The sequence below is a fragment of the Pelophylax lessonae genome, assembly GCF_965119305.1.
Source record: "Pelophylax lessonae genome assembly, chromosome: 8".
Taxonomy (NCBI): Eukaryota; Metazoa; Chordata; class Amphibia; order Anura; family Ranidae; genus Pelophylax; species Pelophylax lessonae.
The window spans coordinates 76,315,462-76,337,461 of NC_138775.1; the positions used below are offsets into that span (position 1 = coordinate 76,315,462).

At 41.2% G+C, this 22,000-nt stretch overlaps 2 protein-coding genes across 2 annotated transcripts in view; both read left to right on the forward strand.

The window, feature by feature from the left end:
* SLC6A1 (solute carrier family 6 member 1) overlaps positions 1 to 22,000 on the forward strand; it is a 250,407-nt gene that overhangs the window by 179,114 nt on the left and 49,293 nt on the right. The gene's annotated exons all lie outside the window — the stretch shown is intronic.
* On the forward strand, positions 8,840 to 9,832 carry LOC309562360 (dead end protein homolog 1-like; the record flags this gene model as incomplete). Its single annotated transcript, XM_082266529.1, has 1 exon — positions 8,840 to 9,832. One exon carries the CDS (start codon positions 8,840 to 8,842, stop codon positions 9,830 to 9,832), a length of 993 nt encoding a protein of 330 aa, XP_082122655.1.

A 22,000-nucleotide genomic window follows, 5' to 3' on the forward strand; every position in this document is an offset into this window, starting at 1 on the left:
CTTCACTACTTTAATACTATGTTTTTTGCTGCCTACAGTGCTTAAAACACAGATTAAATAAATATAAGGGAGCTATTTACCTGCCAAGAATTTGTATTTCTGTCCATCCAGTCCTGACATCTACATAGCTCTGCCTTAGGCTGTTCAATTTCCTTGTATCATTTTCCTTTAGATTTACCAAAAACCATATAATGTGAGGTAAAAACTAAACAACTTTCAATTGTATCCAATTAGGCAGGCCCTTGTGCTGCACATACTGAACAAAATTATAAACGTATCACTTGTTTTTGCCCCCATTTTTCATGAGCTGAGCTCAAAGATCTAAGAAAACCGGGATTCATCTGTGAAGAAAACACCTCTCCAAAGTGCCAGATGCCATTGTGAGCATTTGCTCACTCAAGTCCATTACGATGACGAACTGCAGTCAGGTCGAGACTCCGATGAGGATGACGACCATACAGATGAGCTTCTCTGGGACGGTTTCTGACATTTTGTGCAGAAATTCTTTGGTTATGCAAACCGATTGTTGCAGCAGCTGTCTGGGTGGCTGGTCTCAGACAATCTTGGAGGTGAAGATGCTGGATGTGGAGGTCCTGGGCTGGTGTGGTTACACATGGTCTGTGGTTGTGAGGCCGGTTGGTTATAATGCCAAAATCTCTGAAATGCCTTTGGAGACGGCTTATGGTTGAGAAATGAACATTCAATTCACGAGCAACAGCTCTGCTGGACATTCCTGCAGTCAGCAGGCCAATTGCACGCTCCCTCAAAACTTGTGACATCTGTGGCATTGTGCTGTGTGATAAAGCTGTACATTTTATTGTGGCCTTTTATTGTGGCCAGCCTAAGGCACACCTGTGCAATAAACATGCTGTCTAATCAGTATCTTGATATGCCACACCTGTGAGGTGGAAGGATTATCTCAGCAAAGGAAAAGTGCTCACTAATAGAGATTAAAGCCTCGTAACACACGCACAGATTGTTGGCCAACCGATCGGCCGTCTTTTGTCCAGTGTTGTTTGTTGGTTGAAATGTGCTCTAGACTTGCACTGGACTTTTGTTGGCCAACAAAAACCAACTTCAGAAGTGATGTCATGTGATGGTTGACTTTCCCTGTGTTTTTTCTTCTCTGAGTATGCCCAGTCTTGCTCATCTGATTTTTGTCTGCCGAAATCTGTACTGACTGAGGAACAATCGGCCGTTCTTTGTTGGCCAACAAAAATTTTATAGCATGCACACCAGATTTTTTTCGGCCGAAAATTCGCAGTTGGTTGTCGGAAGCATCATACTAACAAGCCTACAATCAGCAGATCGGACGTTGGCCGACAATTTACGGCCAACAATCTGTGCATGTGTACGGGGCTTTAGGCCCCTTTCACACATACGGTCCTTTCAGTTCATCAGTTCAGTCACGTCAAAATTTATCAGCTTTTCATCCGTTTTTTCATCCGTTTTTTCATCCGTTTTTTCATTCGTTTTTTCATTCATTTTTAATCCTTTTTTTTCATCTGTTTTTTTTACATCCACTACCAATGCAAAAACGGATAAAAAACTGACCATTTGTCCGTTTACATCAGTTTTTCATCTGATCCGTTTTTTTGACGGATGACAAATAGGGCATTCATCCGTTCCAAAAAACGGACATTGACGGAAGCGGATTAAAACGGATGTTAACTGATAATCATCTGTTGTCATCCATTTTTACATAGAGATGCATTGATGTCCGTTTTTCATCCGACAACGAATGGATGAAAAATGGACAAACGGACCGTATGTGTGAAAGGGGCCTAGATTTGTGAACAATATTTGAGAGAAATAGGCCTTTTGTGTACATAGAAAAAGTCTTAGATCTTTGAGTTCAGCTCATGAAAAATGGGGGCAAAGACAAAAGGGTTGCATTTATAATTTTGTTCAGTGTAGTTTAAGGTAAATCTAAAGGAAAATTGTACAAGAAAATTGAACATATTTGGCCAGCCTTACAGTTCTGCCTGGCAGGGAAGGGGAGGGGGATATGGTATTATACTTTCAATTTTAGGCCTCCTCCCTACACACACTTACTCTGAGACTGAATAGAGAAGCTTTAGGCCTCTTTCACACGGGCGTTCCACATGTCCGTATATCACCCCATCCGTTTGCGGGTGATATACGGACATAATGCATGTCAATGGGATTGCGGATGTCATTCGATTTGCGTCCTTTCAGTTCTGTTCCGTTGTTTGGAACGGAACAGAACCCTATTTTCCTTCCGTTTAAAAAACGGAAAGGACGCAAAATCGGATGTCACCCGCTAACATCCGCATTCCCATAAACATACATTATGTCCGTATATCATCCGCAAACGGATGATATGCGGACATATGGACCGGATGACACAAGTGTTATCCATGCCTGTAAAAAAAAAAAAAAGTGCCGGAGCGGATCGCAATACGGTCCGCTCCGTGTGAAAGAGGCCTTAGACTGATGAGTTCATCTCCCTGTCACTCTGTTCTGTCTTCCGATCAGCATGCTTCTTGCACTGCAGCACATCTGATTGGTTTCTTGTGCTGCTTCTCTGTCACCTTCTCTGAGCTGTGCTGTACAGTGGACGGATGCCAAAACACATCCAGGCAGGCCATACACTATACAATTTGCTTATTCAATTTCCTTTAGATTTACCTTAAACTATGTAGTGCAAGGGCCTGCCTGACTGCATACAAATTGAAAGTGTTTAGGTTTGACCCTATATTACATGGTTTTGGTAAATCTAAAGGAAAGTTGAACAAGAAAATTGTATAGTGTATGGCCAGCCTTACTCTGCATGTTTTAATTTGTGCATTTTATGTTTGTCTGGAGTCCAGCTTTGAATTTACCCTGAAAAAGATATATTGCATTTGTAATTACTTGAATGCTTACTATTTTTTAATTTCATCCTGCATTTGTGGATATTATCTCTCTAAATAAGGAGTACTGTAATTGTCTACAAGTTTATTACATTGACTACACATTTGAAGAATCTATCCTTTCTAATAATTTGTTAAGAATCCATAATGTGACAGATGTAAGACTGCAGAAATGATAAAAGTCAGCAAGAAGAGATTGCAGGGAGAGACTGTGAAGTAGTCAGCGGGCACCTTATTAAACGAAATTTACAGCTTCAAGGTTTCATATAAAGTATCTTATAAAAAAAGAAGGTTAGAGTAGGCAGACAAATGAAGTGTCGTAGCAAAGTTCAGTTCACTAATTACAAGACTCCAGTTCTGGCTCCGCCACAAGAGATATCTCAACCACAGTCAAGAATACATTCAGATGATTGATGCCAGCAGGGGACCAGTAACATTAAACGTAAAAGATGCTAGTAAATTAAGTATGTCTTCCAGAGTTATTCTTTAGAATTATTACTTTTTTCTTAAGTACAAGGAGCTTTATCTTTCTACAGTAACAGATAACAGTGTCCCCATTATCTTTTACTGACGTGTGAAGTAGACAGCCCTTTTATTTTCATTCCTCAGCAAGTTTATACACTTTAATTTCGGGTTTCAAATGGTTCTGCAGCTTACATTATTGGTATATTTATTTTGCTGTCAAATAGTTGAAAAAAAAAAGCACCCTTTTGTACTTGTAACTGAGTTATAGTGTTACTTTTTCTTTTGCTTAAACATCAACTCCAGGAAAATATAAAAGACACAAATGAATGCAACTGTCTATTAGTAGATTCATTAAGGGCTCATTCCTATTCGCCATTTGAATTTCTCCTCTGAACGCCTTTCACTCCTAGCAGGAAAAAGCAGCTTAAATATTGTGCCTAAAGCCACTTATTGCACACATGTTTAGGTATGCTTATACCCCTTGAGTGTCTGAGCATTTATTGATCCCATTAGCCAGAAAATTAAAGTGATTTTTATTAAAATATTAAACATCTTATACCTACCTGCTCTGTGCAGTGGTTTCTTCATAAGTCCTCTTCATAAGTCCCACTCCTTTGCTCCAGGCTCCTCCCTCCTGGCAGGTGCCCCCACAGCAATCAGCTTGCTATGGGGGCACCCGAAGCCAAGCCGCTGCTCTGTGTGTCCATTCACACACTTGTTCAGCACCGCCACCTCTATCTCCCGATTGGCTTACTGGCTGTGACTGACAGCATTTGGCTGGCTCACTCCTGCCAATAGCCAATTAGTAGTGCGAGTCCCCAGGGAGGCAAGGCTCTCGTGGACATCACTAGATCGAGAGGAGGCTCAGGTAAGTCTTAGGGGGGACTGGGGGGGGGGGTGCTGCCCACAGAAGGTTTTTCACGTTCATGCATAGAATGCATGAAGGTAAACAACCTTGTGCCTTTACAACCACCCATTTATTCTGGTCATTGGAATGAATGAATGCTGAAGGGCTAAACGTGTCTAGCTTTTAGGCACTTTTAGATGTGTTTGCACTCACTTAGGCACGTCAAGCATTTTTACTGCCCAAAAGCTCCTCTCCTGAACACTCTCATGGTGTGTTTTTTTTTTTTTTAGCTTGTAAACGCTCCTTTTCTAATATGCCTGTAAATGCTTATATGTGCATGGACACATAGGCTGAACTGGATGGACTGATGTCTTTTTTCAACCTCACTAACTATGTAACTATGTAACTATGTAGCTACCATAGAGGTGCTTTTATGGGCTAAAAAAAACAAAAATGTCAAACATCTGTAAAATAGGCATTTCTTAAGCCCTGTATGCATGAGCACTAAATTTATTTTTTTAATTCAAGCAGCGTAAGTACCTGATATTGACTTCAGCCAAATGGCAGAGCCCTCCCACCCCAAAGCATCCCCCAGTGTTGAAGACATTCTAAAAAGATTAGAATTGTGTGTTTGTCCCAATATTTATGGGCCTGACTGTATAGATGAATTTTCTTTTGTGCACTTATTGTACTTTATTCTCATCAATGTATGAGCATTACTTCATTTTGAATACATGTTTGTTTGAATATATTCAGAGTGCAACACATTTTTTTGATTGTTAAGGTTCCAAACCTTCCCTACCTTATTAGAAAACATCATTTTTTGCTGCATGTGCCCCTTTTTGCCATTTATCCCTTCCTCCTGCTCTGGCTGGCAGTTAAAGCACATCTTGTTTGTTTCATTTCAAATCCATTGTGGTGGCGTATAGAGCCTAAAAGATTAGAATTGTGTCGATGTCCCAATATTTATGGACCTGACTGTATATACAGTATCTCACAAAAGTAAGTACACCCCTCACATTTTTTACATCTTTTCATGTGACAACACTGAAGAAATGACACTTTGCTACAAAGTAAAGTAGTGAGTGTACAGCTTGAAATAACAGTGAACATTTGCTGTCCCCTCAAAATAACTCAACACACAGCCATTAATGCCTAAACCGCTGGCAACAAAGTGAGTACACACCTAAGTCAAAATGTCAGAATTGGGCCCAATTCGCCATTTTCCTCCTCAGTCTCATGTGACTCGTTAGTGTTACAAGGTCTCAGGTGTGAATGGGGAGCAGGTGTGTTAAATTTGGCATTATCGCTCTCACTCTCTCATAGTGGTCACTGGAAGTTCAACATGGCACCTCATGGCAAAGAACTCTCTGAGGATCTGGAAAAAAGAATTGTTGTTCTACATAAAGATGGCCTAGGCTATAAGAAGATTGTGAAGACCCTGAAACTGAGCTGCAGCACGGTGGCCAAGACCATATAGCAATTTAACAGGACAGGTTACACTCAGAACAGGCCTCGTTATGGTCGACCAAAGGAGTTGAGTGCACGTGCTCAGTGTCATATCCAGAGGTTGTCTTTGAGAAATAGACATATGAGTGCTGCCAGCATTGCTGCAGACGTTGAAGGGGGGGGGGGGTCAGCCTTTTAGTGCTCTGATGCACAAGAAAGCCTGCAAACAGTTTGCTGAAGAAAAGCAGACTAAGGACACTAAGGTGTCAAGCGTGTGGTGGAAACCAGGGGAGGAGTACAAAGACAAGTGTGTCTGGCCTACAGCAAAGCATGGTGGTGGGAGTGTCATAATCTGGGGCTGCATGAGTGCTGCTGGCACTTGGGAGCTACAGTTCATTGAGGGACCATAAATGCCAACATTTACTGTGGCTTACTGAAGCAAAGCATGATCCCCTCCTTTCAGAGACTGGGCCGCAGTGCAGTATTCCAACATGATAACGACCTCAAACACACTTCCAAGACGACCACTGTCTTGCTAAAGAAGCTGAGGGTAAAGGTGATGCACTGGCCAAGCATGTCTCTAGACCTAAACCCACTGAGCATCTGTGGGGCATCTCCAATGGAAGGTGGAGGATCACAAGGTCTCTAATATCCACCAGCTCCATGATGTCATTATGGAGGAGTGGAAGAGGACTCCAGTGGCAACCTGTGAAACTCTGGGGAACTCAATGCCCAAGAGGGTTAAGGCAGTGCTGGAAAATAATGGTGGCCACACAAAATATTGACACTTTGGGCCCAATTTGGACATTTTGACTTAGGGGTTTACTCACTTTTGTTGCCAGCAGTTTAGACATTAATGGCTGTGTGTTGAGTTATTTTGAGGGGACAGACAATTTACACTGTTATACAGGCTGTACAATCACTACTTTACATTGTAGCAAAGTGTCATTTCTTTAGTGGTGTCACATGAAAAGATATAATAAAATATTTACAAAAATGTGAGGGGTGTACTCACTTTTGTGAGATACTATACATGTAAAGCTGTAAACATGTGCATTCATAAATAATATTATTTAAAAAGTGCCAAGTAAGGTATACAGATTGGCTATTTTCATTTAAAGTGCCAATTATTCTGTGCAAGACATAAGAAACATCAAATAATGTTCATTCAAAATGACAAACCTTTAAATTTGGCATAAAATTGGTAAATTAAATAGACACAGGTACTCCACACGTGCTTAATTACAGTCCAAAAGTGCTCCAAGTGATCCTTTTATCCATGCTCCACCACATATAATAATGAATGGACGCTTACCAGATGAAGAGACCTGAAACGAGGTCCAGCCATGCATTAGTCGGGGAAACCCCCCACTGTGGGTATGCAGGTAACACTCCCTTTACAGGACCTGTATGTTAGATGTGTCATCAAAAAGATCACCCGGTTAGTTGTCATCATTCATTAACCAGGCATGTGTATAAAAAAGGAACACAATCGCTCATTGCGCAATTTCCCAGCATAAGAAATTTATTAAAAGAACAGTATTCTACTCACAAGTAAAATTAATACATCAAGCATTCAGAAATTTTCGTCCTGCGCCCCCGTGGGCGTGCTGACATCAACGCTATGTCCTCCAACCTGACGTATGTTTCGTCTTAATAGACTTCGGAGTATTATCAACTTTATTCTTTAACATGCTATTTTGAATTATGTGTATTTGGGGTGGTGACTTCATGGAAAGTCTGCTTGAAAGAATATTTAATTCAATCCATCACTTTGTACTTTTCCTTTTTTTTTTTTGTTACTTTGCAGTTTTACCAGATGTACGTTTGCTATTCTCTTCACAAAGACTTCCATAAATATGACTAGCAGTGCAATGATTACCTCTTGATTGCTGTTTAAAAGGCAGCTATTATTGTAATCTCTCCTTTTAATCATACTGTCTCCTTCTTAGATCAAGGTCACTTTTTGTGATTTGGTGAGAAACTGAATTGATCATCATAATAATTATGTAAAATACTTATGTATATATTTTAGGGCTATATATATCATGGTATATATTTTATAATTTCAAAAAAAGTGTCTTTTTTTTTTTTTTTTTTTGTTAATTCTTTATTTATTTGGCACCAAAAAGGGTACAGTACAGTTTTGAAATAAACTACACCAACAAGTATGTATGAAAAGTAACAAAAGTCTCAGAAAGTAAATTGTACATAACAACATATTTTTCAATAGAAAACAACAGAGCTTATGAAATCATTACAGGGGTAGGTTAGGTAGGTAGAGGGAATTGAGTGTTGATGGGGACATCCTAATAGGTTTAAATATGCTATGTCGTATGGATTATAGCAGATTGAGGGATGAGTGGATAAACAATAGGATGGTTGGGGGTGAGAATGGACATAGATGGGTGCAGGCAGCACACCTCTCATCCGATGGGATGTTAAGAGATGGGGGGGGAGAAAGGAAAGAGGCAAAAGGGAAGTTATAGGTTTGATTTGTTTGATTGATCTACTGATAATAAGTTTGATTGATCTACTGATAATAGTTTTTACATAATGGCCTTAAATTCATCTGTGCTTTTGTATTCTGACCAAAAACACATGTGTTTTGGAACTTCTTAGATTTGCCTTTAAGGGAGCTAGTAAGTCTTCAATTAGCACGGTGTCATTTAATCTTTAAAACCACTGTTTTACTGTTGATTGAGAGGGTTAGGTTGGTTAGTTGTTGGTTGAGAGGGTTCCTTTATCCACTTCAGCTCCGGAAGGTTTACCCCCTTCCTGACCAGGCCATTTTTGCGATACGGCACTGCATTGCTTCAACTGACAGTTGCATGTAATGCGATGCTGTACCCGAATAAAATTAATGTCCCTTTTTTCCCCACAAATAGAGCTTTCTTTTGGTAGTACTTTATCACTTTTTTATGTTTTTTTTTTTTTTTTGCTCTAAAAAACAAAAAAAGACAGACAATTTTGAAAAAAAAATATATATATATATATTTTTTTTACTTTCTCCTATAAAACATATCCAGTAAAAAAATGTCAAAAATAAAATTTCTAACTCAATGTAGGCCAGTTTGTATATCTGCTATATATTTTTGGTAAAAAAAAAAATCCCAAAAAGCCTATATTGATTGGTTTGCGCAAAAGTTATACAAACTAGGAGAGAGTGGATCAGTCTATGATGATGATGGCCAGCAATGAGATGAACGCTGACAGTGAGACTTGGATTTGTTCTCTGAATAAAGACAATAAAGCTTCCCTTCTGGAGTGGATGAAAAACTGTAATATTAATCTTGTACAAGTTAATGGTCAGAGGAAATATGCTGGCCCTCCTGCAGGCTGGGTTGGTGACCCTCCTCCACTTGGGACAGAAATTTTTATTAACAATCTTCCTCAAGAAATCTATGAAGATAAAATAATTCCACTTTTTCAGACTGCTGGAACATTGTACGAGTTTCGTCTTATGATGACTTTTAGTGGACTTAATCGAGGTTTTGGTTTTGCCCGATATACCACAGTCCACCATGCAGAGCTAGCGGTTTCCATGTTTCACGGATGTGAGATTCTACCTGGCTGCAAGATTGGAGTCTGCAAAAGCATTGAAAAATGTCATCTGGAGCTGGATGGTCTGCCATGTGTCCTGGACAAAGCTTATATTACCAGTGTCCTGTTTGAAATGACTGTTGACCTGGAGAAAGTGTCTCTCTTTGCTAGCCCTAACATGAAGATGAAAAATCTTGCAATCTTGAAATACAGTTCCCACCGAGCTGCCACCATGGCAAAAAGAGTCCTGTGTAAAGGTTACCATGTACTCTTTGGTTGCAGTATCCAGGTAAACTGGATGAAGAACTCGATAAAGAAAAGACTGTATTTCAAGACCCTTTTAAAGCCTCACTCGAGTGTTCCTCAAATTAGCTTAAATGTGGAGCCTACACCTAGTGGTGTGGAGTGCCTTCGCCTTATCTGTGACCAGCTTGGCCTAGGTCAGTCAGTTTACCAAATCAAATTCCTCAGTCTTGGCTCATGTGGATGGTTGAGGTTTTTGTATCAGGTAGTCATACCAAACTATTGTGAGCCATTTACTGGATATGCCTGGTTGATTGGTGACAAACTCATTCCAACTGACAAGTATGAGCAAGCAAAAGAAATTGTGGCATTAAGGACACTGGCAAAACTAGGGTACATCAATGACTAGTGACCATCGCCTTTTCAGAATCTGGATATTATGGTTTTTATAGTGTTGCGCAAATATCTATCGATATCTAAAATTGGACCTGTTGCACTTGAAGCACAAATGGCACATACCTACTGAAAAAAACTGGACAATGTTTCAATTTATGACTTTACCCTTGTACTGGCAGTCATTGAGAATACAGTTTGAAAGCAATTTTTTTTTTGTCTATTGCACTTTCACTTTTGTTAAAACAATGTTTTTATATCTTTTTCTTTTATTTTTTTTCTGCACCAGACACGTGTGAATTTTTTTTCTAGCTTAAGGTTTATCAGTTTGTTTATATGATCACTTTTTTGCATCTTAATGTTTTAAGACGTTTGCTATGTACATTTTAGAAAATAAGAAAAAAAAAAGAAAAAAAAAAAAAGTTATACAAACTATAGAATAGATTTATGGACTTTTTCTTTTAAATTGTTTTTACTTGAAATGGTGGCAATCAGTGATTTTTAGCGGGACTGTGACATTGCAGCAGACAAATCTGACACTAAGTGATATTTTTTGGGAACCCACCAATACAGTGATCAGTGCTAAAAAAAATGCACTGTCACTGTATAAATGACACTGGCAGGGAAGGGGTCAACATCAGGGGCGATCAAAGGGTTAAATATGTTCCCTGGGTGTGCTGTCTTACTGTTTGGGGGATGGACTGACTAGAGGAAGAGAGACATCTGTGTTCCTGATTAGCAGGAACACAAGATCTCTCTCTCCCTCTGTGATAGAACAGCAGTCTGCCTTCTTTAAATAGGCAGACCGCCATTCTGTATCTCCTACAAACGATCGGCAGGTCCCGATGGCCATCGCAGCCGCTGGACCCACTGATTGGCTCCCGTTGTGTCCATTCACAGTAGGAGCGCGGCTCCAGGGCGCTCGCGTGCACTCCAGACCTGACAATGCAATCACGTACAGGTACGTGATTTTGCGTCTAAGGGCCCCCCTGCCACAGTAAATGTATGTGGGGTGGTCCTTAAGTTGTTAAAGATACTCTCTGGTCAGTCATGAAGTGTGTGCACCTGAAGTCACTCAGGGGAGACACCCTAACTGCTGAATGGATTTGAGTGCCAATAACTCTCACACCAGCTAAATGGTTCTACATATTCATATATTTAACTTCTGAATGCCCTGAACCTACATATAGAAAAACTTACTGATGTCAGCACCTCTGGGCCTATTGCAGCTTTGCCTACTTATTGGAGCATGATAGAGGGGAAGGGTTGCCAACACCCCAAATTGAGATTTACTGACAGGGCAACTAATGCTTACAAACAACACCATTTTTTTACAGACAAAAATTGTAAAATTTACTGACAGAGCCACAATTTTTACTGATGCTTCAAAAAAAGTACATAAAATGGCCATTTTTGAGGATAAGTTCACCTTTTGTAACATGTTACATGTTACACCCATATTCAGGGTATAACATGCAACATGTTACAAATGGACCAGGTGTCCCAGTGTGAAGGTTTGCCTCACCACGTGTTACAATGAAAACTTCTGCAAGACTCAGATACAGAGAAAACCATTTGGCCTGGAGTGGCTGTAACTGTAAGCATTTGCCTTTTCAGAAGTCACACTGTTTTCACTGGAACAGGTGTCCCCGTGTAAAGGTTCCCATCACCACCTGTTCCCATGAAAACTGCTGCAAGACTGCCAAGACTCAGATACTCAGATTCATAGAAATCCATTTAGGCCTGGAGTGGCCATAATTGTAACCAACATTTCCAGAAGTCAAACTGTAATGTTATGTGTGTACAAATATTTCTAATGCTATTACAGTACAAACATATCCTGTTGTACAAATCATATGAAGAACCTCAAGTTGAGAAGTTGTGACTTTCTGTAATAGTCCTGTCAGGTCACCTGTGGCCAGGTGACAACTGCACCCTGTTGGAGGCAGGGGTGCAGGGCAAGGTAGTGAACCCGATAGCAGACTGCTGCGGATGGACCGGAATGTGAGCCCAAGATTCCCTAGGGCGCGGAGTCTAAGACCCAGCAGGTGTTCACCAGAGCCTCTAGTGGTGAGGATGGACTTGGCTGCAGCTGGGCCCAGTTCGTGGCCCCTGGGGTTCCCCCGGGTCACACTCCATAGGGAGAGAAGGGAAGCAGCCTATCAGGACACACGGAATGGTGATGGGTAAGCTGAGGTTGGGGTAAAAGGCAGACGAGGGTAACCAAGGGACAGGCCAAAGGTCAGGGTAACAGGCAAACAGGAATAGTCAGAGACAAGCCAAAGTCGATACACAGAAAGGTAGATCAAGCACACGGCAAACAGGAAACAAGAGACAAACACTGTTGAACAGCAAAGCAGACCTGCAGTGCACTGGTTAATATAGACTTCCTGTGATGACCTAGGGCGGGGCAGGAACAGGAAGGAGAGGTGATAAAAAGGAACCAGAAGTGAAGTCTGACCTCTAATAAAGACATAAAGGAACAGGTAAGCTGCCAAACACTATTGCAGGTCCATGACAAGTCCTACACCACCACATCATTACAGTCCTCTCGATTAGACGTGGTATTACTGGCAACAGAAGAAGCACCCAGTGGTTTACGTTTAGGCATTTCCTGAGTAATTCTCCCTGGACCACTCTTTGCTGACAGCATTTCTTCCAACATTTAAGTTAAAACTTTTTTCATAGGATCAGTTTTCAACACGTTATACCTCAGCAGTCCCATTGGGAAGGGAAAGCATTGTTTTTGCAAATTTTACCAGAAGTCGGAATCGATATACAATCAGATTGTCTTGAAGGATACTGTTTTGTCCTACCATATGCCAATAAGCGTCATATGTGAGAGTCGCTGACTCTAGGGAACATCTGTGAAATCTGTTACTCGGTATGAAATAAATTCAGTATGCAGTATGTCAAAATCAGATGGGGGAAAAAATCAGCTAGCTAGCTAGTTCAATAATGTTGCTGATGTTGCAGTAGACCTGTTTGAGGGTTTTAGAGATAAAGTCAACAGCTGAATGATTCTGTTTCCAACGGGCATGCGTTTTTTAATGGCAGTTATTGCTCTTGTGTAAAATGTTGTTGCTTGGACCATGAACTGTTCAACAGCTGACAAGTCATCTACTGTAGACAGATGTTTCCTTGTTTGGTAGCCTGTGAAAATGCTGTCTGTTGGTTTAAAGTTAACACTGTTAGTGTGGTCAAATGTAATCAGTGCATTATTTTTAAGGGAAACTAAGAGGTTTGATCACATAAGACTTTTAAGCAGTTGACAGTACTTATAGTACAAGTCAGATAGCACAGGGTAATTGCTCTGGAAAAATTGATTGAATTGGGTGAAATTTGGCAGAACTGCTTGAAGGAACACAAAATAGCTCTTCTGTCTGCATCATCACTTGACTGAAAGTAACTTAACAGGGTTTCATATTGATTGAGAATACGGTTAACACACTCAAGCATTGAGGGCCACTAGTAGAACAAAGCTAGAATCATCAAACAATGTACCACAACAAGTTTCTGAAATTTGTGATACAATTATTTGGCATTTGCAACAATGTGCAAAGTGGATATGTATGTCTCTGCAAAGTTGCTCAACAGTTTTAGGTATGACTTTACAGGCATCTGTAGCACACAAGGCAGCAATATGGCAGGTACAATGAATGTGAAAGATGAAAGGCTGCTCTATTTAGAAGTGGGATAGTACAGAGTTTCTTGGACCAACCATCACACTTAAACCATCTGTACCAAGTGCCATAAAAATTTTTAGGGTACCATCTTCCACAAAACATTGCTTAATCTGCTTGAAAATTGCATCAGCAGTAGTTTCAGTGAGATCAATAAGGTGGTAAAACTGCTATTGGGTTTTACCTGCATCCTCATCAAAATAAATGACCACCATTTCTAATTTTTTGGTTATCGAGATGTCTGTAGTTTAATCAATCAGTAATAAAAAGTAATAAGAGAAAGGTTTGTGGCACAACAACTGTTTATTGTACCAATGATGTTTTAAAATTGGCATGCACCCTTTGGTACGCTTACATGAAAGGAAACTTGCAATTTTAAGTCTGGAAGCCAGTCAGCCATATTAGTAAGATCATCTAGCAACCATGGTGGCACATTTTTCTGGCAATAAAATTAGCTATTTTTAGCTCAGTTAACCGCTTGCCGACCGCCGCACGACTATTTACTGCGACGGTCAGCCCCTCACAGGCAAAGCGACATAGGGCTACGTCACTAGCCTGTGAGGGTCTAGGGAGCGAGCACGCGCCACCAGAGGCACGCTCCCGCGCGGTCGCAGACCCCCCGCGCGTGTGACCGGCAGACCCGATGTCCGCAGGTCACTCGTGATCGTCCGTTAGAGCAGGAGAAAGGCAGGCGGCTAATGTAAACAAGCCGCCTGTCATTCTCCCCTGTGTAAGAATAGTGATCATACGGTTCTACTATGTAGGATCGTTGATCACTGTTCCTACACCTCAAGCCACAGCCAATCACAGTTAGAATCACGCCCCTAGGGACACACATAACCCCTCCCTCTCAAAAAAAGTTAACCCCTTCACTGCCAGTGTCATTTTACAGTAACAGTGCATATGTATAGCACTGATTACTGTAGTAATGTCACTGGTAACCCCAAAAGTGTCAAAAATGTCAGTCAAGGGTCCGATATGTCCGCCGCAATGTCGCAGTACCGCAAAAAAAATCGCAGATCGCCACTATTACGCATTAAAAAAAACAACAAAAATTACAAAAATCTTTCCCTTTGTTGGTAAACGCGATAACTTTAGATTTTTACATTTTTTTTGGGGGGGGGGGGGGAATTTCATATAAAAAATGTGAAAAATATTGTTATTTTTGCAAAATTTACGCATTTTTTGTTTATAGCGCAAAAAGTAAAAATCGCACAGGTGATCAAATACCACCAAAAAAAGCTCTGTTTGTGGGGAAAAAAAGGACATCAAATTCGTTTAGTTACAGCGTCGCACGTCCGCGCAATTGTCTGTTAAAGTCACGCAGTGCCGAATTTTGTTTGGACTTGTCATCAGCTGAAAACCAGTATTTGAACGGGAGATCTGTTAGCCATGAGCCTGAGAAGGACCAGTGCATCAGTTTCTTCTGTTTTTTCAGAGGTGGCTTAGCCCCCTTCCATTCGTAATGAACAAATGCGCAGACTGTCACCTTAAAGACTGTCAATTTAAAAAAATAAAAACTACTGCCAAACCAGCCCTGAATGAGTCCTCTTAACCACTTAAGCCCCGGAGGATTTGGCTGCTAAACGACCAGGGGGTATTTTGCGATTCGGCACTGCGTGACTTTAACGGACAATTGCGCGGTCGTGCGATGCTGTACCTAAACGAATTTGGCGTCCTTTTTTTCCCACAAACAGAGCTTTCTTTTGGCGGTATTTGATCACCTGTGCGATTTTTTGATCACGCGCTATAAACAAAAAAAGAGCGTCAATTTTGCAAAAATAGCAATATTTTTCCCTTTTTTTTATATGAAATTCCCCCCCAAAAAAATGTAAAAATCAAAATTTTTTAACATTTTCGGCCAATTTGTTTTCTGCTACCTATGTTTGGTAAAAAAAATCGCAAAAAGCGTATTTTGATTGGTTTGCGCAAAAGTTATTGCGTTTACTGACTAAGGGAAAGATTTTTGTCATTTTTGTTGGTTTTTTTTTAACGCGTAATGGCGGCGATCTGCGATTTTTTTTGCGGTACCGCGACATTGCGGCGGACAGATCGGACCCTTGACTGACATTTTTGACACTTTTGGGGTTACCAGTGACATTTCTACAGTAATCAGTGCTATACATATGCACTGTTACTGTAAAAATACACTGGTAGTGAAGGGGTTAACTTTATTTTGAGAGGGAGGGGCTGTGTGTGTCCCTAGGGGCGTGATTCTTACTGTGATTGGCTGTGGCTTCAGCTGTATGCAGAGTGATCAACGGATCTACATAGTGGATCCATATGATCAGCTCTCATACAGAGGGGAGAATGACAGGCAGCTTGTTTACACAAGCTGCCTGACTTTCTCCCTCTCCCCCGCCGATCGCAGAGTGGCCGGCGGACATCGAGTCCGCCGGTCACACGCGCGGGGGGGTCCGTGACCACGCGGGAGCGGGAGCGCGCCTCCGGCGGCGCGCGCTCGCTCCCTAGACCCTCACAAGCTAGTGACGTAGCCCTACGTCACTTTGCCTGTGAGGGGCTGACCGCCGACGTAGATCGGCGTGCGGCGATCGGCAAGTGGTTAAATCTCCGTACACTGAATCAAAGAACCAAACTACCGTCAAAGCAACCCGTAATAACCCCTTTTACATTTCAGTAACTGACACTTACTGTGTAACCTGTGCTAGTAACGCCTTGCGTGCTGCAGATGCCTGTATGTGTACACAAAAGTCATGACAACTATAGTTAATGAAAACTGATCTTTAGGAATTTTGTGAAGAATTTTACTAATAAAACATGGTAGCTGCAATTAGACAGAGATGCATCACGTGTGAAGATTTTTTCTGGATGTGGAGTCTTGGAAGTTGTCTAAAAAAGAAAAGAAAAAGTAAAATTGTTACCCACTACAGTAGTCTGCAAAAACAATGTGTGTGTGTGTTTGTGGTGTAGTGTTTGAAGGATAAGCACTTACAGTTAGATTAGCTGGTTGTCTAATGTGGTGGTGGTGTCTGTAGAGCCATATAGCTGCTTTCTCAATCCTGTAGAGTTTGCTAGGGAAGAAGAAACAAAAACATTAGCTTGATGTGACCTCAATCCCCACAGACTCCCAGTCCCCCCACTCAATTAGAGCAGATACTCTGTTGACACACCACAGCAAATCGTGTATTTGCTTACCGTGATGGAATACTTCTCAGGAGTTGAGGCAGGGATGGAAGACAGGTGGGGATATTTCTTGGGTAGCGGCAGTGGTAGCACCATGGTATAGGAGCTGGCGTGATTGGGAGTTCACAGTTCATGGAAATCCAACCTAACAGCACATAGAAAGAAGAGGGGGGGGGGGGTGAAGAGAAAAGCAAACATGATAGTGACTAGTGGCCACTGCCTTTTTTCTTTTTTGGTTAAAATGTACAGACTGTCCATACATTTACAGGCAGTTGACAACCCAGTGGGGGATTGAACATCACAGAATCCTATGAAAAGTGATTGCTGTCCTGCCCAGAATGTTATATAGTAGCTTGCTTAAATTGGATGCAACGGATTTTAAATGTTAAATTAAAATGAAAGGCTTTAGTAGAACAGTGAATTTTCCTATATAGCATTAGCCATTCCCTTATTCTGTTTTACATTGTTTATAAACCATAATGTGCTGTAAGCTATGGCAAAAATACATTTGTTTTTGTCTAGCATGTTCCCAGCAATATTATTGGTGCTCCTTACTTTTTATGAGATTTTAAACTCAACAAGCAAGACTTGTATGCCTTTGTCTTGTTTATGCACTGTATTATGCTTCCATATTGGTTATAATTTGTGGCAGCATAACAATTAAAGGTTAGAATGTAGAGGCAGATTTTTACTACCCATAGCAGGCAACCATTCAAATTCATCCACTGATGAATGATAGGCAAAAAGGGAGGGTGTGGAGGCTGGGTGTAGAAGGTACAAATGGCAGAAGAGAAACAGGTTGCTAGGTATGTTTAGGCAAAGATGTGACATATTTGACACATTGCGATCTGTGTTCTCCCTGTGCTGGAGGTGATGAAAAGGTGCATAGGTTAAGGCAGCACTAGAATAAGTGTACTTCCCAACCCAAAGGCAGCATAAGGACTGACAGCAGCTAACACATTTTCAGGGAGCCAATATAGTACTAAGACACCCCTTAAAGGGTACCTGTGTCCAGACTATGAACATTAGAGTATTCCAGTATTCCTAACGAGCCGCAAAAAAGAGCTTTAAAACATTTAAAACAAACCATCCATTTCCTCTCCAGCTGCTTATACTATGAAACAATTAACTCTCAAAAATCATAAAAAAGACACTAAATAGAGGTTACAGTCATTTAATAGCAGCTTAAAAATGCCTGCTGTATGGTTACAATAAGGACCTGGCAGGCTGCCAGGATGCTGGTGCAATAGAATGTAATAGGGAAAGAGCTAAGGCTTCTGTGTCCCTGCTGTAATATTGACAATTCATTTTTCCACAATGCCTATAGCTACAGAGGTGAATGAGGGCTTGTTTTAAAATACTTCTGTTGCTTAACAGTCTGTTCTGGCAACATTAGCAGTGAGACAAAAGTGTCTATTTATAGATTATTTTACCCAAAATGTATAGAATTTCCAGCTACCCCATGCTTGGCAACATTAACTTACACATATGTGCTGCATTCGCCATTAATCCTTGCATGAGGCTTAAGGTACTTTGAGTATTGTCCATACTATACCCAAGCAGCAACATGCACAATGTATCACAGTTAATAATAATAAGGTTCTGGACCAATCACAATTGCTAAAGAAGCATAGTAGAAGTACAGTGTATGAACACTGCATTACAAGGTATTTTCTATACACTTGCTCCTAGCTCCTAGCTAATCATGATTGCTTGTTTTATTTGCCATTATGGACGTTGTTAACTATTATGGACTATGTAACCATTCCTAATTTTCTCCAATCCAAAAAACTGGCAAGCATTAGCTTTTTCACTTTCAAGACACTGGTAGCATGTGGCAAAGGCCTACCTTCAGCCTATGTTCATATGCAAGGTCTTTGCTGACCTCTCCTAAATAGAAATGCAAGTTATTTGACTATCTAGTCCACATATGTCAAACACAAGGCCTGTGGGCCAAATTCAGCCCACCAAGTCTTGTCATGTGGCCTTCGCAACCGGTTTTTCTGCTGTGACGTGGCAGAACATGGAGTTCTGCCACCTCCGGCTCTCACTCTCTGTTACCAGCTGTCACCTGCAAACACTGAAACCTTCTGTCTTTACAAGGTCAGCTTTGCTCTGGGCAGCTTGCCACTCTAACAGATCCCTTCAGGTAGTCATGGCAGGGTACGGCGGGACAGATCTCCAGAATCTGACACACAGATTGATCTCCCTGAAAGGCAAGGCAGAGCTGCCTACACTGGTACTAGAGACACCTACATAGGGAGGTACTCGAGTCAAGCCAGGAAGAAGAGAGTAGAGATGGGAATAAGCTTTGGGGGGGGGGGCTATGGAAATGTGGAGGGAGATGTGTACAGAGGGGGGGAGGGATGGGGAAGAGTGGTGCAGTGGACAGAGCTGAGGAGGACGGGTGGAAATGAGATGTGGACAGCCTCTGCTGCACACTGTGTATTACGCACCCCTAAACTCTGCACTCTGTATGTAGCACACTCCTCAACCCTGCTCTCTGTACAGAACACACTCCTGAACTCTGCAATCTGTACATAGAGTACTACTGAACTATTCACTCTGTATGTAGCATAATCCTTAACTCTGCACTTTGTACTTAACACACTTCTGAACCCTGCACTATGCTGTGCACCTCCAAACCCTGCACTCTAGTACTTACTAATAACTGAATGCAGAAGCAATTGCTTAATTGATAAAGAGTAGATCTTGCAGATACAACCAACCCTTTGAGGGCAACCATGGTGCTGATGTGGTCTACAATTAAATTGAGTTTAACAACCCGATCTAGTCGATAGGTGGCTTTCATATTTTCTAGGTTGCTGGTCAGGAACAAGAACACTTCTGATTTTCTCACCACCATATTTCTTCTGGATCAGTTACTTAGAAGTTGTTGAAGCAAGAGTTTTCACCAGACAACTAGCACTGTCAGCAGTGGAGGCCCTCATAGCTTTCTTGTTACTGGTTTCCTATAAATGATAATCTAGCATTTCTTGCTTCAATTCCATAACAACAATTCTAACAAGTGTTAGTGGCAAAGTTGATTATAAAGTGGTTAGTAGTAGAATGATAGGAGGCTTGGAGATCTTAGGCATTTGCACGAAAAGCCATTGTATAGTGTTAGTGGTAACCCCATGTAAATGTGCAGTGTTTCCATATTCTATTTATATGCAGATATTCATGTTTGACTGGAGTGTATCTGTATCTGCACAGTATTCCCCCATTATGTGCAAACTATATCAGCAAATGCTCTAAACTATAGTCACTTCAGGCAAAGGTTTAAATAAGCTTTTCTCCCCCCTATTGTCACAGGACTTTCACATTGTTTAATCTGACAGAATGAGTACTTTTCATGTGTGAACTGAGAAGAAAGATCCTCTTAGTTCCACAGTTGTGCCAGTCTACTCGATGACTGTTACCTTGCTTATGTCTTTATAAAATGCATTTTATATAAAATGCCTTTCATATATATATATATATATATATATATATATATATATATAAAAGACATTTTCATATGCCTGTCTCTGTATGTGGGTCATTCATCGCCTCTTCAGTACCTGCTGGCTGCTTTATCCACTAGTCTGTCTACTTATCTGATCGGTTTTATAAAAGGCTCTGCTGCTAACCACTGAATCACTGATATTACCTGTTTGGCATTAAAAGTGTATGTACACCCTTGTTAGATATACCATGCATGCAGCCATAATAAAATTAGTGATCATCTACTCAGGATCTTATTGGCAGAGGATGGCAGAAAGATCCTGCATAAAAAAAAAAAAAGAAAATGCTTGAAATGGTCTATAAATGCTTAAAGCGGAGTTACACCCAAAAGTGGAACTTCCGCTTATTTGCTTCCTCCCCCCTCCAGTGCCACATTTGGCACCTTTCAGGGGGGAACGGGTATCTGTTTTTGACAGGAACCCTTCCCCACTTCTGGGAGATGGCGCCGCGGAGCTGTCACTCAGAAGTTTGGCCTCCTCCCCCTTCCCCCCGCCACAGAGCCAATCCGAATGTGCATGCACAATATGGACCCGCCCGTGAAGCCGCAAGGCTTCACTGCCAGGTTCCCTTATGGTGGAGGCAGCACCCGACAGCCAATGGAAACATCGGCTGCGGTGCCGACATCGCTGGACTCCAGGACAGGTAAGTTTCTAAATATTAAAAGTCAGCAGCTACAGTATGTGTAGCTGCTAACTTTTAATTTTTGGAGGGGGAGGCTGGAACACCGCTTTAAGTCTACACATACATAAAACATCAACATTTCCTACAGCATTTAGACGTATAAAATTGTACTTCCATTGTTTAAAACCTTCCCGCCCAGCCCCAACATCTTTTTAGCTGGGCTATTACTTCCAGGGGGCGGGAAAGTCTGCCTGATCATATGACCACTGTGATTGGCTGTCACAGTGGTCACATGATCAGGAGCTATTTCTGTCAGCTCCCGATCATTACTAGATTCTGGAAGCTGTCTTAAACAGTTCAAAAACAAATTTTGGGACAGAGAAAGACGGGGCTTACGGGCCTGTGGGAGTGGAAGGATCAGAAAATAGAACCAGTAGTAAAATCAAAATTACATTTTATTGGTTTCTCAAAATATAAAAAACAAGCATGGATGACCATGCATGTATATTGACGAACAATTACAACATACAATGATTAAAATATAGTGTCACTGTAATTATAGAAACATATCCCATAAGGGTTTAGAAGCAGAAAAAACAAAGCCTGTATAGGTGGAAGGTAGGTCTCAAGCTGGATTCGGTCACGATAGGTCCCCAGCAAGCCGACGCGTTTCGCTTAAGGCTTCCTCAGGGCCTGAGAGACCCTAACAGACCGATGTTTCCTTTTTAACAGTGACTTGTGTGGGCGGCAGGGCTGTGGCGGTACATATAATGTTCGGAAGATAATATCTCCATATTTACCATACAGAATTTATATAGGTGTCACGTAAAACACTTTTGTATTATATCCGATGTGTTGGATTGTAGTTGTATCATCAAGGTCAAGGCTGCTATAAATAGCTCCAATCTTAGCAGATAATTGTCCTCTTCCTGGATTGTTTATCCATATATGCAATGACCCTCAAGTACATTCCATTGAGTGTCACTATTGCACTCGTTTGAGCCAGGTTTTAGAGACCTCTATGCAGTTTGTAGGGAATGTATCCCCAATCTACTTGTCCTAGGTGGCAGTAGGGTTGACCTCTCCTCAAACTAAAAGGTGCTCCAGGAAGGGAAATAGGACCTATATAAACATATATTTCAATTAAATGGACCCAGGGTCCTGGGCTGTCCACGCCCTCTGTGTCACCGTACGTATTACCACCTGTCTTAAACAGTGTGATTACTGTG